General features: G+C 47.3%; 1 protein-coding gene across 4 annotated transcripts in view; it reads right to left on the bottom strand.

The window, feature by feature from the left end:
- Window positions 1-18,101, bottom strand: part of LOC125305800 (raftlin-like) — a 66,987-nt gene that overhangs the window by 12,518 nt on the left and 36,368 nt on the right. For 2 of the 4 annotated variants that reach the window (XM_048260770.1, XM_048260768.1), the window contains exons 4-7: window positions 16,874-16,982; window positions 15,143-15,581; window positions 9,292-9,498; window positions 4,107-4,222 (exon numbers count right to left, since the gene is read on the bottom strand). In XM_048260770.1, coding sequence (XP_048116727.1) covers window positions 4,107-4,222; window positions 9,292-9,498; window positions 15,143-15,581; window positions 16,874-16,982 — 871 coding nt within the window. Of the gene's footprint in view, window positions 1-4,106; window positions 4,223-9,291; window positions 9,499-15,142; window positions 15,582-15,751; window positions 15,854-16,873; window positions 16,983-18,101 lie in introns of those variants that run through there. The other 2 variants (XM_048260769.1, XM_048260771.1) reach the window with 2 other exon arrangements.

Below are 18,101 nucleotides of genomic sequence, written 5' to 3'. Positions count from 1 at the left end.
TACTGGTATTCAAATGCCACATGCACTGTATAAATAAAACCTGCTGTGGGAACCCAGTTGTGTAATGAGATGTGAAATATTAAATATGCAATATGGCATGTACCATATTGTAACACAAAACTCCAGAGGACAGTGCTAACATTACGGCACCTTTGACTGAGTACACTAAACGGAGGCGTAATTACATAAGGAGAGATCGATGGCTCTGCCCTTTACAGTCCCTGGGAAAGAAAATGGGTTTGGACACACCCCTCTCTCAGCGAGTCAGGCCCTGTCTATCACCGTGGCTACCGGCGCTCTATGGCTCCCTGATGAAGCCATCATCCTCTCCCTAGTCCACGCCGTCTCGGAGACCTCGGCATGCGCAGGAGTCACGCCGCGCCGGGCCGATCCGTAGGTCACGTTTGCTTCTCACCTCGGCAGGAGATGCGCTGCACGGCCCGAGGACAGCTTTTAATGATCTTCCCTCATTTTAGCTTCTCCATTTCTCTCCCTTCTCCCTCCTACTGTGGCAAATGAAAGCCGTGACCTTCAAAGTTTACTCTGGCATCCTTCAAAGTCCACTGCTGTGCTAGGCCTGCATCCTCCTCGTGAACACAACCTGTCCACACATTTTAACACAGAGAGTTCATGTGATATCAGAATACCTCCACATCAGAGTCATTGCAATGCAATGCCATACGCCTACTGGAAGAAGTCAAAGAAGATCAAGATGCAGATTGTTCTTCTGCACTACCCTGCATTTAAGAGGTACGACTGTTTATTGTGTTATTGCCAGTATGACTCAACTTCATCAACGTGCCGTCTAACAAAAAAGTGGGCATCTTTCATTGCATTTAATGCGCTCTTTGTCTTCTGAGCCATTCTTAAAAGCTTATTTCCCAGCATCCTAATACTGGAGATGTTAGCGCTAATCTCATTTTGGCCCTAATTCAGTTTCTAGGGGAGGACTGTGAGCTAGTGTTCTGTCGCACTGCTTCAAAGATGCCGTTCCTCTCGCGGTGGCTCGCCGTTTTGTGAACGCGCACAGCAACAATGCGTGCACAGTTAACCGCCTTCGCCCTCAGCCAATGCTGTCCGCCGGTTCCGCCGAAGACGGCGAACGAACACCAAAGAGAACTCCTCGCTGTCTTTGGGCTCTCTAGGCAGCGTCTGCCCTCACGGTTTCAATTGAATCTCCGAGGCACGCTGGTCAGCCACATTCCACACACATGAGGAAAAGGGTATAGCTGATTAGGCAGGAGCGCATCCAGGCATCGAGGGCCCACATGCTTGCTTCCAAGACGTGGGAAAAGCTGGAGCAAGGCATTTTTAAAAGCACCATAGCCTACCCACACACACACACACACACACACACTTCTCCGAAGCAGATGGGAAACACAACAGTCAGACTCTTGTTTTAAAACACCATAATACTTGGGAGGGAGGTGGGGTTGGGGGAGGGAGGTGGACAGTAAAAATGGATGGTTTGAGCTTTAGAATTTTTTTAAGCCCTTAAACGCCAAAAGGCAAAGTCGTAATTCCTGCCGCAGAGTGGATTTGTTCCAGAGATATCTCGGGGCCCAGCATCAAGCGCATTTATTAGCAAAGACACAGCATGTTCTCAAAAACCGCCTGGCTCATGGCTGTGGAGGACGCCTGACGTTACCCCTAACTAGTCCGTGCGGCGAAACCGTTATGCAACACTCCCACTGATTTAGTCCCGAATGCTAATGAGATGCACGCTTATTAGCAATGGTTTTCATTATTCTAATAATTTTTCTCAGTGTCTCAGGAAAAAAGCCAAAGGCAGCAAGAGACGAGTGGTAATTACGGCCAAGCAACAAAGCCTGGCGCAGACGTTATCACCTGACAATCTGCGCAGCTGTGGAATCTCACTGTGTCAAGGCCACTTTAAAATAGACTCTGTGACATAGAGCAGGCTCAGTTTTATATTTCAAATGCTCATGTTGGTGCTGGGAGTTCACACTCTTCTCTTGAAATATGCCATGTGTCAGAGACGATTTAAGAGAGACTTCTCATGAAATGCTGTCTTGCACTTATCATGAAATGCTGGCAATGTCTCTTCTTATACAAAAGACTAGGGGCCCAGCATAGAGACAGTTTCCCACTTCCATCACCGTATATACAATATGTGGACTGATCTCAATCTGTGAGTTTGTTAGCATCTCTGTGTATTGTTAACATTCGTTACTGTTAAGGTTCTGAATTTGATTTGACTTAGTGATTTGTTTTCAATAAAAACAACTCCCAGACACATCAAACTTTAATTAGGTTAGTAAAAAAAGCATGTTTTTAAAACCACACTGACAACAAACAGGGCTACATCAGCTTGGCTGTACTAAATGTAATTTTTAGTTTGTTGTTGCACAAGCACTCTCATACTCAAGCTCTCCGTCTCTCCCATCCATCCCTCGTGTGCTTCATGTCCATTTCCTGCAGGACCACACGTACAAATTATATTAAGAGCCTCCCAGCACAATATAGGTTTTTCCCCATTCCACTTCAAAACACATCATCTTCGCTACCCATCTAGTACTTTCCTAAAAAAATCCTGAATGCTCTTTCAAAATGGAGTTGTACATAGCTCAGGAGGAAGAGGGCTTTAATGTATTAAAAAAAAAGTCTTCGGAGCAGTAAACACTCCAGTCTCCTGTGCAGGCCTGTCCATTTCAGTTCACTGATCAGCAGCAAAACATCAGCAGCAACAACTGAAGGAGCATTAAGGACATGCCTTTTTTGTTATGAGTATGGTGCCTCACTGAATAATTATGACATGGTCTTTGCTGTTAGAGGCCTACTGCATCTAAGAGACAAAGAGAGAGAGAGAGAAAGAGAAAGAAAGAGATGGAGGGGGGTAGAGAGCCTGCTTTAACGATGTTGTGCAACAGACCAGTTAATTGCAGAAGCGTATTTAAGAAAAATAATTAGTGGGCATATGCTGATCAGGACCCCATGAGTGTTGACGTACCCAAACGGATTTGTCCTTTTGCCCCTTTCCCTCGCCAACAACAACACAAAACCTGAACAAATCGCTTCGGTGGTGCGGCGCAGTGAGACTTTGCAAAAACACTGGAGGCGTTTTGACTTCATTTTGTTTGCCATGGTTGCATTTAAAATCCAAACGTGGAGCTCCGAACTGAGTCACGCCCTCTGACTAGGCACCATCACTATTATCATCATCATCGAGGTCAGTCGAGCAGCAATACATTCTATGTCACGCCGCCTGATTGGTGCGATTCCTAATCCTTGCTCCGGTGTCTCTCCAAAATGGACTCCTGCTTACTGCGACGGTTGGGCATTATAACGTCGCCGTGTCAAGGAAGAGGCACAATGGGGCGCAGGACAAAGAAACGAAAACAGGCTGAGGAGGCCTCGGGGTTGGCAAAACTCAAAACTCGATTACGGTGATAACATCAGAATACACACGCCGATAACGTGCTGCCGTGCACCACGTCTATGGAGAGAGAGAGAGAGAGAGGCCGACCGTGACGGACTCGGAAAAGGGAATCAATACCAAACTCTAAAAACCAAACATATCTGATCTCGCGCAGACCGCACCGCGCTCTCCCCCGCTGCAAGGCGTTTGTTTACAGGGGAGTGGAACGGGACTCTCGGGTATAATTGGCGATTTGCTTGCTTGTCGGGATTGCGAGGCGGCAGTGACGTGTGGGGGTGTGCATGTGGGTCGGCTGCTGAGGGAGTTTTTTTCTCCCCCCAGAAGCTTCTGTCTTGCCTCATCCGACACTAAAACAGATGCATTTGGATTGGAATTTCTGTTTACATGTACTACTTGTCTTTTGGAAGGATGACTAGATGTGCTGGAACCTAGACACAGATACATACACGCACGCCAATGCGCCCCACACACACACACACACACACACACACACACACACATACAGCACTGAATAGCGATTTTGTAAGGCTTTCACTTTCGTGAGACGCCTCTTGTCTTCAACGTACAGTATGCAAGTATGCCCATTGCTTTACCATAAAAAAAAATCATCAGTTGTGCACTCATATAAAAGTCCTTTGAAACTAGCTAGCACACTTGATACACATGCACACACACAAACCCACAAAGATATAAAAGACCCACTCACATCAATGATAGTCCACTGCTCCACCACAATGGCATCGTAGGCTGTGGCTGTGTTGGAATCTCCCTCCAGGCCTTCTTGAAAGATGAAGACGCTCTCCACCAACTTGGGAAGGGAGTCTATGGGAAGAGGGGGGGGGGGGGGGGGCAAAGACAGTGAGGGGCTTTAAGTGGACTGGCCAGAGGAGCAGCAACTGGTCAGCAGAGGACTTGGCCAGCGGGGACACCCCAAATACCTTGCACTCACACGATAGCTACTACAGCAAAGCAACAGCTTGTTTTCCATCATTTAGGCATCACAAAAGTGCCACTTACAGGCATTCGCCACGCAAAGCTCCAATGACAAATGGAGTGAGGAGCGGCATAAAAGACTGAAAGGAATGTTCAGTTCAAAGAGAGAGAGAGAGAGAGAAAGAGAGAGGGATGAAACAGAGCGACTGAATTGAAAGAGATTTATATTTTGCTTTTGTTACTCGCAATTTTGTGCAAACCATGAAACCGCGTAGTCTTTTTTACCCATTTTTCCTTTTTAAACGAATGAGAGCTGTCACTTTCACAGGGCCACAACGAACTGGCAACAAAACCCTCGCCCGTGTCTGTGACACCATCCTTCCACACACACCCGCCCGCCCGCCCACCCTCTCTCCTCTGAGTTAACTCTCCCTTGAAGAGCCATCTTAATAAGTGGGGATAATAAGAGCAGCTGGGTTTTAAAGGAGAATTCCGGTGTGATATTGATCTAAAGTGTATTGAAACATGATACCGAGTGTGAACGTTTGTCTCATAGCCCATCTCGGCTTGTCCCCTGCACTCCAAAATCTGGCTAGTTAGCCGATGCTACCAACAGCTTTTTTTCAATAGTGGTGCTTGACATCGGGGCTAGCCATGCAAATAAATCACTGTTTTACACCCATTTACGAGGGCTCAATGTATCTCCACACTTCATTGGTAGACTTCCGAGGGCCCTGACATTTAAAGCGAGACATTGAGAACTTTGAAAAAGCACTGGTAGTTTACTTACAAGGCGATTTATACAGACAGTATCTTCCACGAGGTTTAGCGTTTGCAGCCATCTTGAATTTAGTCCGCGATAAATTAGAACAGCGGTAAGAATGAACAGGTATGATAAGGGATCAGATTCCAAAAATAATTCAGTGGAAATGCATGGATTCCAGTTGCTGCTACTGGAAGAATACCTGTTCATTCTTACTCGTTGCTCGACTTATCGTGACTAAATTCAAGATGGTTGCAAACGCTAAACTTCGTGAAGATACTGTCTGTATAAATCGTCTTGTAAGTAAACTACCAGTGCTTTTTCAAAGTTCTCAATGTCTCGTTTTAAATGTCAGGGCCCTCGGAAGTCTACCAATGGAGTGTGGAGATACATTGAGCCTCGTAAACGGGTGTAAAACAGTGATTTATTTGCATGGCTAGCCCGATGCCGAAGCACCACTATTGAAAAAAAGCTGTTGGTAGCATCGCTAACTAAGCGCCAGATTTTGGAGTGCAGGGGACAAGCCGAGATGGGCTATGAGACAAACGTTCACACTCGGTATCATGTTTCAATACACTTTAGGTCAATATCACACCGGAATTCTCCTTTAACGGAGGAGCATCCTCCCCACCCCCCACCTGCCAAAGATTCGTTGCTTGTTACTGCCCTCTTCTATCAGTTTGTTTTTTTGTCTCTTATCTTCATCTCTCTTCATCTTTCTCTCTTTGACTGTTCCTCTCTCCCACCCCCCCCTCTCTCTCTCGCTGTCTCTCTATCCCCCACACATCTATTTTTACTGTAATGCTGTTTGTGCTGGGTCTCTGTCTGCTCCCTGCTACGCAGGCAGATTTCATTATGGCTCTGAAGAATGCCCCCCTTCTGTCTGGCCCCACCGAGGACCTGCCCATTCTGTCCGTCACAAGATAACCCATTTAAAAGGCAGCAGAGGGCCCGGCTCCTGCTATTGAACACATCTCTCTGCTCTTTCATCTCGCCGTGCGCTCAGAAAGGGGGTGGGCATGGGGTGGGCGGGGGTGGGGTCATGGGATGGATGGATGAGGGGGTATTGTTCACTCTCTGCCCCACACGTCGAGACGATCCCGGGAGAGGTTTTTGGAGAGGGGGGCATGTGTGTGTGTGTGCGTGGGGGGGGGGGGGTCTGAGGTGCATAATTGGAAAGTTCTTTCTCTGATGGGTCTCACGTGGTCTGGAACACAAAGGCAAATAGGCGGCAGGGCGGCCAGGGATGGTTCAGTATGAAAGGAGCAAATCATGGATTAGCTCAGATAAGCTCAGGTAGACGGCTCCCTGGAGGCCTCTCCACTCTAGCCAGGCTAGCTGACATACTGTAGCCTTTGGAGTGACGGCTCCTCTACCGATGGCTGACCGAGCGCTATGCGAAGGCCAAGTGGGAGACAAACGCGGGCGCCAAGGAGGCGGTGGGTGGGTGGCTGGGTGGGTGGCTGGATGGGGGGGTGTCCGTCGGACTGGCAGGGCGTCCCGCTGGTTTTAAGGGGACTGAGGTGACTGGAGAGGGGCGTGCCCGCTGCCCGCTGCCCTGGCCACGGCCGATGGCATGATTTAAACATGTGGGTTGGCTGGAGGGGGGACAGCAGCGCTGAGGGGCAGCTCATGTATGTTTAAACAGGACAGACAGGTCCCAGGGAGAGAGAGAGAGAGGGAGAGAGAGAGAGATGGAGGGGGGGGAGTGAGGTTGCTAGCGCGGGCGCGGATTGAACGTGACACTTCCAGCACGGCGGACTGGGGCAAGCCAGACAGCAGGCACCTGCAGTTGCCAGGCAGATTGTTGCTGTGGTCTGAACAGAGGCACGGGGGAAATTGAGTGTGCAGAGGGGTATGCATGTATGCATGTGGACATATGGCACACACACACACACACACACACACACACACACACACACACACACACAAACAAGCACAGACACAGGAATAAATACACCCCAACACACAAACATACAAACATACAAGCAGGCATGCAAGGCAGACACAGGGCCACACACACATGCACAAACACACATGCACACACTGCCTCACACACAAAACAAAACAACCCCTCCTGGGAGCGTTCATGACCAATTTCCCTTTGTATCTCCCATAAGCAGGCTGAGGTATCTTTCCCAAAAGAAGCCCTCCATTCACAGTGTAATAATACCTGATTGGAATTTCATATTGCGCTGACGGATGGCTGAGCTGAGCTGAGTATGGAGCGCGCGCACCGCTGTGTGTGAATAGTCATGCATATGAATGTCTCGCAGCTGTGCTTACAAATCCTTTCTCTAAAGGGGGAGAGATAGCTCCGGCACAGGCTGACAAAAGGAGCCCCTTTTTCAGTCGCTGGAGCAGAGCCGGCGTCTCTTCGCTCATCAGGGGCTTAGCCTGGACGTTGTGCCCCCGGGAGAGAGGCCTCGAGCGTGGGGAGCGCGGTGGGGTCCCCACCCGTATGAAACTTTAATGGTGCTCTCCCGCTGGGGTCAACGGCAGAGTAATATCTCTCGTCCGCGAGCTGCCTTCACCTCTCGCCGGGCGGGGGGGATTAAATGTGACGGCTCCTGCCATGGCTCACCATGGAAACCTGGCTCCTGCGTCAAACTGGAAGTCAGCGTCTCTGTAACAAGGGTACGGAGGGGTCTCGTTTGGAAGATGGACATGGCAGAGTTGTTCCTGCACCCAGAGAGGAGAGTGGAGGGTTGAATGACGTGCTCGCGCTGCAGGCCGAAGAACGACAAAGAAACCGAGAGGAAGAGGAGTGCCGGGGTGCCCAGCAGTGTTCCCACTGCACCTCATTAGTGTCACTGTCAGCCCCCTAGAACTTTTACACCGCCATCTGTGCGTCTGTGTGTCTGTGCGTGCGTGTGTGTGTGCATGAGTGTGTGTGTGTGTGTGTGTGTGTGTGTGTGTGTGTGTGTCTGCACAGTCAAAACATCCGAGTGGCGTCAGAGCAGTTGAGTCATCGGCAGCTAACCTCCTCATGAGGACAAGCAAACACACTCTGATGGCTGACTGCGGAAATAAAAGCGGAGCGCGGCGGAGATGTCAGATGAGACGCGCGATACGGGAGGTGAGATGCGAGAGCGATGCACGCTGGGAGAGCGGCACCCAGAGATCGTTGATCTCCTCTGCGCTCTGATTACCTCCTCAATCAGATTAAGTGGCAGCCTTATTAGTGCTTCACCTATTTAGTGTCTGTCTGCACAATTAAGCCTCGGCCTTGACGTGGAAGACTCATAGAGAGGATAAATTTGGAACAATACTGGCCAAAAGTTCACAGGCTCGTTAAAACACATCTAGGCCTACCTCTCATTCAATTAGACAGTGTCCTAGGTGAAAAAAAACATGCACATTTTCCATGCTGCTTTGATACTGCAAAGCCAAACTAACACCCCAGGGATTTGAAGACCTATCACCTTTTTCTGTTTTGAACTTACTTTGTCTGTTTAGTTGCCATCGGTTTTTATGTAATTTTATTTTTTGATGGAGAAGGCATGGCAGTTCATTTCTAATATGGCTAAGTAATTCGGGCCTAATTTTCTCGTTCTTGCGCAGGTGAAGTCTGATGAAGTGAGGTGAGATAAATGAGTAATTTCTTGCCGTCTCGGGCCGTTTTCTAGCACAGACATGTAATTTCTCCACGGGAATGAATCGTGCCTCCTCCTCGGGAACAACCACATTTCATTATATGAATTATAATGACATGGTTCATTATTCAATTTCCAGGATGTAAAATATGCAAGGAGGCGCTAATTCCATATCAGGTTAATTACACATGTTTGAGAATCGCTGATGCATTAATTCTACGAGATTAATGAATCATGACACCTATTTATACAAGTGCTCTTGGACTTGAAGGCTCTCAAATTAAAAGATATCACCCGAGGAGTCGACAGCCAACACCCGATTCTATTCAAAGCACTAGAACTTTGGTATCACAGCCTGCCACCATTAAAGGCAAAGGCAAGTTAAAAAGGTGCGAGACAAGACAAGAGCACTCGGTGTCTCCGTGACAAAACACTGGCACTTAAAAGAGCTGTGAGCTGCTGCACCACCTCATTCACCAGCAGCATTCGAACGTCAGAAGATATCAAAGGTGCTTTGAGCGGCGGGCACAATTGCCTCCCGTCGCAACATTGCAATAGTGAGCAGAATGTCACGGAGTTGGTGGGGGGATGAAACTTACCGCCGCCACCGTCGCCCAGGTGGAAGTAGCCGTCCACGAGCGAGGCCCCGTTGTTGAAGTGCTGAGTCATGTGATCGAGCCAGTTGGCCTCCACGCTGGGGACACCCTCCTCTTGGGGCTGCACCCTCAGAGGCACTTTGACCGTGTAGAACTTGACTTGAGTTTCACGGCTGCACGGGTGGTTATAGAGGGCGAAGAGCTCCATCCCTGTTCAAATCCACACGCCACGCACGCACGCACGCACGCACGCACGCACACACACACACACACACACACACAAACAAAAGCATGTGTTATTTCATGACACAGACTCTTTCACTGCATATGTTCCGTCTGTACCTCTGTACAAATCTGAGAGGCCCTCCTAATTACACACCTGATTTAGCCAGACAGGAGCATTATAATTATACTGACTTCAAGCTGGTGTGCTCTGAGGAGTGACAGGCAATACTTTTCCAATGCAGGGATATCCCAGGAGCAGGGTTGAAAACCCCTCGCTGATATAGTCTATCTTATAACATGTACACTATATACATCACTTTTTAGAGTGACAAAGACGAAGATTTTAACTTCTCAGACGATATTCGTAACATCTGTCTTCTGATCTGGTCAAATATTGTCAATTGAACGTTGGTGGTCCGAAAGTTTGCTGTGGTAAAGTTAAAATGTTAACATTTCAAGCGGATGTAAGGTTAGTCTTGCATTTTAAACCATCAAAACGGCCAAAGCTGAGACCTTTTGAGAAAACTGTTATATGTCAGAGAAATATAGCAGAAAAAGGTCGTTTATAAGGTTGAAGGCCTTTTAGCCAAAAACACCTGCAACTCCTCACTGGCCTCCATTTATTTCTGGGAATTGTTGCCCTACCAATATGGTGGCTGCATATTCTATCTAATCGAACTTTAAGAACAATCTGGTATCCAGGTTTCTCTCTATTGTATTAAGCACGCATACAATGGCATAAGAAAATTATGCCCGCGTAGCCATCTCTTGTCTCTTGCGCTGTCAGATACAATGACTGAGAAGGGCCCTTTGTTTAATCTATTTTGTAAGGAGCTAACAAAATCATTGTGAAATTCGCCTTAAAGCTATTCATCCATGGACAGCACTGTGACATAAACACATTTCAGAGCTCCACAGAACGCAACCAAAGTGAGCAAAAGCTGTAAACATCCCAAGTTTGCTGCGCTACTGACAAGCGTGTTCCCGGCCACACGGAAAAATAAGAGATTAAGCCGAGAGCGGGACAGGAGCAAAGTGCATCTAATGGATTGTAATGGAGGTTGATGGATTGGCTTGCCAGGTATTTTTAAGTGGCCGCTGTTTTTTTCTTTAACTCTTTGCACTGGCTCTCCATCGAGACTAATGCGAAATTGACCAGGAGATTAATAAGGGTGCACTTTTGTTTTGGCGGAGGCCAGTGACAGTGAGCATCAGGCCACTTAGACTGGGTGACAGATGCGCGGCAACAAGCTAAATGGGGGGACAGGATGTGCTGTTGACTCGCTTGCTCGCCCACACAAAACCTTCCAAAACAGTCACACCATGTCCACACACACACACACACACACACACACACACTCGCACATGTGACTCAACATAAATGTCACCTCCACTTCAGACTCAAAAGCTCATACAGACATTAACACACACACACACACACACACACACACACACACACACACACACACACACACAATGTTGTGTAAGCCTGCTTGTCTTCGGTTTCTAATCCATCGGACTCAGAAGTAAGGATGAATCATTAAAGTCATTTCTTCTGTGTGTTTGCCCGCACAGCATGACAGCCAGATGGCAAATTTGCCAATGTCCTGTCATTAGTTCCTCCGCTGAGAAAAGGACCAAGGAGCAAATCATGACATCGACACCCCATCAGATTGCAGTAGAGGTGCCGTTTGTGGCCCCCTGACTGTATCTATTTTTGGTGAAAAGGGCCCTTTGAGTTTTACGCTAATTCAAATCGAGGCCTAGTGCATCATAATAAGTCAAATAACCAGAGTGGTGTGTGGGGTTGGCTCTGAATCCTGTGGAATCTTGCGGAGCCTAGTCACATGAAAGCCATCAGATGACAAGACCTGCTCTGAGATGCCACCTTGCGTGCCCCGGTAAAGTGTTGACGTGCACTATATACAGGCAAAAACGAGCCAGCAAAACTTATAATCTCATCTCATCTCGACTCAATCAGTGTAAAACACATACACACAAACATGCGCCAAGTATATCTGAGCTGCTGCCTTGTCACACGCTTTCTCTCATCCTCGTTCGGCCCCTGATTCCTCCTTGTAAACATATCCTCAAGAATGTGCAGATTTGTACACACACAGTCCTTGAGGCTTAGTAAGAAACGTGCAAATATGATTGCTACAAACAGTTCTAAGTTGCATCTGATTACCATGTCCCATGCCAAATGTGTGTGTGTACTGTATGTGTGTGTATGTGTGTAATAGGACAACGATGAGGAAAGCATCATAATCGTAGCTTCAACTTCCACTGCTCAAGTCCTCACAAAAACACTTAGGAAACAGCTGCTTGCATCTCTTCCGAACAGAGTCCCTTAACTTACAGAACTCTAACTCACTTAGTCTCTCACAAAAGGGCATACAGTGCTAACTGTGGGCAGACAGCTAAATAAATAATTCAGTAATTTGCATGTCTGCTAACTGTATATTTCTCCTCCAAAGCATGATACTCTGTGACCTACCTGCCCACACACTTTCTCCCAGGAGCTGAGCAGCATAAACATAAATGTGACACTGCACTGATGGTCTGACAGATGCACAACACACCCACTGCCCCCAACATACACACGAACACACACACTAACACACTCTATAATAGGGTTGGGTATTGTTTGGGTTTTATCCGATACCGATACATCGCTAAATCGATACTTTTAAAACGGTGCCGGTGCCGAAGCGGTGCCTGAACCGGTACTTTGTTTTTAAAATGTTTTAAATTAAAATAGTCTAAAGCATGAATTGCTTTTTTTATTGATAAGACAAATTTGAACATGACATTGAACTGTTATATTTACTATCAATATCTCATTGCTCCTACGAGTAATACATTTAAATGTTAAAACAGCTTGCCACACATGCACGCACAATGGTAAGCTCTGCTTTCAAGTTTACCCAGTGTAGGCGGTTTGCCATAAGGTATGTTAAAACCGCTTGCCATAGAACTGCCAGGTCATGGACAACAGCATTTGCAAGCAAGATAATCTAACAGGGACTCTACTTTCCAGTTAATTCAGTGTGTTCCCAAATGCTTCAAGAAATTTCATGTCTTAACCCATAACACGCAATAGTTTTTAACATGTTAGGCTACATGTCGGTGTTGAGGTGTTTAGATTCCCAGCGCTAGCCTAGTAGGCATTTTAACAGCAACTATGCGCTAACACCAGTCAGCTGAGTTTAATTAGCGATAACGTAGGCTACGGAGATGGTTTTGTAGCCTCTTTGACAGCTCAGTGAGTTGTCACCTTACAGTTTTCACCTTACAACTTTGCTGATAACATTTCAAATAAATGCCAGTTAGCACTAACCTGACCCTAGCCAGATGAATTTCGCTCCGCCTAGCTCCACTCATCCATCTGGAACCGATCCATTGAAGTGTTGCTTCAGAAGGCTGGGCCTAATCAAAAAATGTTTGCATATGATTGAATAAGCCACTTGTCCGTCATCTATTGACGTGCTACTTCAACCACTCACATCGAAGCCAACCCGTGACGCTGATAACAGTCTCACAGTCGCTTCTACACTATGTCACATCTATGAAACTCCCGCCCTGTGTCCTGATTGGCTGTACCATAAAATCAGTTGCAGAAATCACTCTCAATGGAAGAGGTCCCAGATGGATGTGAGTGAAGCTAGGTGGAGCTAAGCGGAACGAAATTCATCTGGCTAGGGTCAGGTTAAGTTAGCACATTAGCAAGGATATTGTGTAACATATAGGCTATTGTTGATGTTGTTTCATAGCCTTTTGCTTGTGTGTAGTTAGGCCCACTGCTAGATTTTGACAGGAGCTCGCAATAACGCTTTAAAGTAAGCTACTTGGGCTCACGCAAGCTGTCAAACACTGTCTACTTGCCTATGTGGTGCACCCCTCTGGTTTATAAATCCAGTGTTTATATTAGCTAACTGTATCTGGATGTGTTGCTATCAGAGCAAGACGTTAGAGATGGCGCATGACATGCAGTGATGCCTCGTATAAAAAAAAAAAAATTAAAAGCTATTTAAGCACCGAAATGAGGCACCGAAATCCACGTTGTTATTCGATGCAGTTACTACCGTTTGCGTCGGCACCGGTGCCATATTAGAACCATGTTTCGCTGCCCAACCCTACTCTATAACAAACTAACATAGCCACACATAGAGACTTGCTGATTACCACTGCACTAGTTACATTTTTCGACCGATCATTTTATTGTTGCTTTTCTTTGTTTAAATAGTCGGCCCTTGCCTAATCTGACGTGACAACGATGCAGTATAGACACTTGCACAGAAACATAGCACAGAAGAATTGAGTAAACATCTGCAGAAAAATTTGCTATACTTCCGAAAAGACTGGGTAAGAGTTTAATGTACCAGTTGAAATGTAATTTCATTGCTGAAATCGGAAGTGAATGAAAGGTTCCTCAGACCCATTCTCAGTCTCAATAGTGTCGCCAGGCTACCTCTTTGGTGCATCGCACAGAAATGTTATTCCTGCCTCAGCGACATGGAGCCCTTGGCTTGCGCTTCCCTTCCAGCCTGACTAGGGGGGTAGCTATGGGGGTGGTGGTGGGGGTCTGATGGAGAGGCTGGCAACCGGGGTTTGTCTCAGCACAGACGCCGTGACAGGGGAGGCACAGATGGCGAGGGTGGCGGTGGTGCCGGGAGTGTGGTCGAGGATCGGGAGGAGGAGGGTGGTGGTGGTGGTGGTGGTGGTGGTGGGTGGGGTGTTTGTGTCGCACGATGGCCCAGCAGGCCGCCTCCGCACGGCAGTGAGCAATGCGCTCCACTCGCCACACTACACCACACCGCACCGCACACCCGGCCCGGGGACAGAAGAGCGCTTCCTCCGCCACCTCACCCGCCACACGCTAGAGACTCGCCATCTGCTTTCCATCACGGAGGAGAAAAACACATCTTCACACTAAAAAACAAGAATAATGCAGAGGTAAAAGTAAACGTCTGCTCCAAACCCGGCCCCTTGAGGAAGAGGAGATGGAGGAGGATCACATTTTGGTCACCGTCACGCATGTACAAGGGGACATAGAGGGTGAAATAGTCCCATGTGGTGGGTCTGGTGGAGGGACAAAACCACCGGATACACATCACCACGTTCTTCTTCAAGGAATAGAATCCCCCCAAACATATAAAGAACAAAGTGAACTCATTATAACAGCATGTCACACCATTATTATCACCCACTGTGAGTGTTCAGTTATAATGGCCGGTGTTGAAAGCTGGTGAAAAAGGAGACTCCCCGAATGCATAGTACAGCACTAGCATTGTTATTTAAAACTCAAATCTGAGCCTGTGTTAACATGGAGCGTGTGATGAAAGTTTAATGCAAAACTCCATAAAACTATGCCATGAAATATTCATCTGACCATCTGGGACTGAAAATGATCTTGCTGATTTGGAGAGCCACGGAGATATGCTAGAGACGTTGTGGAGACAACATGGCGATGCAGAAGAAAAGCAGTAGCAGAAATCTACTCTCTGGAGGCGTTTGCTAAGGAGATTTACTGAGATCCTATGAGATCCTTTGTGAGATGCTATGAGATCCTTTGTGAGATCCTATGAGATCCTTTGTGAGATCCTATGAGATCCTTTGTCATACTCACCATTCTTAACAGGCGCTGAGCTGGACAGCTTATTGGTCCGCTGTGAGACTTTTGTGTCGTTGTTGTTGTGCGTCGGGGACTCTAAATCGGACGCTTGAGAGGATGGCGAAGCAGGGACGGAGGACATCACCTCCTCCTCCTCCACGACTGCGTCTACGCCTCGGCTGCCGTGCCCAGTGGGCGGCTCCTCGTCGTCCTCGTTCAGGGACATGGGCTCGTCTCCCGCAGCCTTGCTTTGCTCCTCCGGGGCCGTGGGCTCCAGGGGACTGGGGATGGGGCTGCGGCCGACCCCAGAGCTGTGCAGGGAGCTGGGGCTGGAGTGCAGAGACAGGGAGGGCTCCTCCGTGTCCCTGAGACTGGACAGGTGGACTCGGACTCGGCCAGGCTCCTGGATGAAGCCCACAAACATGATCCCCTGGTCCGCCGCATCCTGGATCTGCTGCAAAGCGCACAAAACAAACACACAAACAAAATCACCACAAGTCAGACAGAGTAAGAAAAGAGAAACACAGACGCATCTATTTCAAGTGGCAATAAAATACGTAATGACATTCCATGTGGTAGCGATTGCTTGGTATTTCTGAAATAACATTTTATGAAAAGCATCACCCAATTTCTGGCATGCCTCTGGTACAGCAACTTAGCTCCTGGACACATTGATTGATACTTCCAAGATGGCACTTTAAAGCATTTCATGTCAAACTCATGGTAATTCACAGGCCTCCAACATTTGTGCTATTGCCAGGCCCAAACAAATCTTCTGCCAGTCTCATGTCGAGAGAAAATGAATGGACATAAACTTCCCTCCCCCTTCCCTTCCAACCACCAGCAGCCACTGAAATGAAACAGGAGCTTATTACAATGGAGGCAATCCATCGGCAGCGCCGGGGCCCGTCTGCCTCCTAAATCAGCGACGCCTCAACTACTTCGCTGTCAGTTAGCATTCTGAAGTCAACATTTGAATCTCTCATCGGGCAAAAAAAAAAATTGAAATGTTAACTGTCAAGGAATGCTAATGACGCCATTTTCCATTATCGTTCTTTAATAAAAGCCTGGCCGGGGGCGCCGCTATCTCTCTTTCTCTCTCTATCTCTCTCTCTCGCTCTCAGAGGCACAGGGGGGGGAAATCAGTCTACCGCGGCGGAGATGTGCAGGTTATTCCATATGAAAATTAAACCGGAGGACAGGCACATTGACGGGAATTGCTTTGTTTAATACATATTGGACATTTGTGCTCCGAGGTCCCCCCTTTCGCATTATATTCCCCAACAATGAGGCAAATGGAAGCGTATAGATAAGAGCCGTTTTTTGAAATTGCATGAGATGCTGATAACAGTGTCGCACAGGTTGCTGAATCATCGCTCTTTTCACCGAGTCTTTTCACCCATTAATTTGAAAAATTGGCTATTCCCGCTGCTCATCGCTCGGACATCTAAACTGGATAATCCTGTGGCTAGAACTGGGCTAATACACTTTCCACAGCCACATCCGGGGTGAGTGTGTTGGTTGTGGGGATGCGTTTCACCACACTGAACCAGAAAATCAAGGCCGAGGATCACTTGTTTGCCCGGGCTTACGGCAGTGGCGCGGAGCTGAGCTCTTATCAACGAGCTCTCTTTTCCTGTCATTGTCAATTATTTACACTGTTGCCCCTTTCTCCCCCGGCAACAGCATCAAAGGCATGCCATGCCACCGCCACCGCTACCACCCGGGCCCCCAGCCGGGACTCACTTTCTTGACGTAGCCCTGGATGTGTTCGGCACTGGGGAAGCGCTCGGCAGATAGGCACTCCTCCAGTTTCAGGTTGCACGGCTCAAACTCAGACTGGCTCTTCTCCACACTGCAATAAATAGTAAAGGGTAAAACGCTCACGTTAGAGTGAACAGAAACATTTATACAGGTTCATAAATATACAGTACATGCATTTATGGATCCACAAGTCTATTCACCCGTCTACACATATCGTATTCAGCCCATATTTATCTACATGTACCAATCTTTCTATCTGCCAAATGTCTTTACCTAAGTGTCTGTGTCTAAAAGCGAATGAGACGGCATTTGACTCACTGTCTAGTGCCTGAATGTATGTGTGTGTGTATTTGAGTGAGTCAATGAATCAGTGAGAGGGAGAGAGAGAGAGAGTAATGTCTGTGAGCAACACAGAAACAGTCATGAAAAAAGTGAGAGAACTTAATCTATACACTTACATCCTCCACCTAAAAGACCCCCAGAATTTGTGTTTAGAAGTGGTGGGTAAGTTATATAAAACAAAGATGAGGCTCTCTCATATTTCAAACAAGCCCCCCCACCGCTCTCATAATGGCACAGCATGAGAATGTTTGAAGTGCTGGCCGCTCCAAATCTCCAATCCCCATAAGTAAACAACCTAGCCAGAGTTAGCGCTTATTAAATATTGATTAAAACCGCAATTCACTGCATCCGTAATTACAGTCAAATATTGACATACTGTAATATAGAAGGTATGTGGATAAACAAGTGGTACACAAGCCCATGTACAATATAAATAACAAAGGGAAGCAATTCTGAAAAACTTCTGCAAACAGACCTGCGCAGCGGACAATGAGTCCAACAGGGCTGGTTGTGGTGGGTGGCACAAATAGAGCAGCCTCTGCTGCAAGAGGAGTGTCAATCAGCATTCACAGCTCTGCTACTGTGTCTCCACTGTTTCACAGTCAAGGGCAGCCCGTGGAACATGCATTCAGAGCCTACTGTTTTTTTATGAAGATGATTTAGGCACTCTCTTCTCTCACAAGTGCGTGTGTATGTGTGTGTTTGTGTGTGTGTGTGTGTGTGCATGCTATATGTGAGTGTGGGGGCAGATATTCATATGTAGGTGCACATATGTGATGTATGTAGGTGAATGTGTATGTATTGGGAATGCATATGTAAGCATCTGCGCATGCTAGTGTCTGTACTGTGTTTAAAAGTGTGTTTGTGT

Source organism: Alosa alosa, chromosome 13 (genome assembly GCF_017589495.1).
Source record: "Alosa alosa isolate M-15738 ecotype Scorff River chromosome 13, AALO_Geno_1.1, whole genome shotgun sequence".
Classification (NCBI taxonomy): Eukaryota; Metazoa; Chordata; class Actinopteri; order Clupeiformes; family Clupeidae; genus Alosa; species Alosa alosa.
The sequence above is the reverse complement of the archived record's forward strand: the minus strand, read 5'-3'. Positions and strand labels throughout refer to the sequence as shown.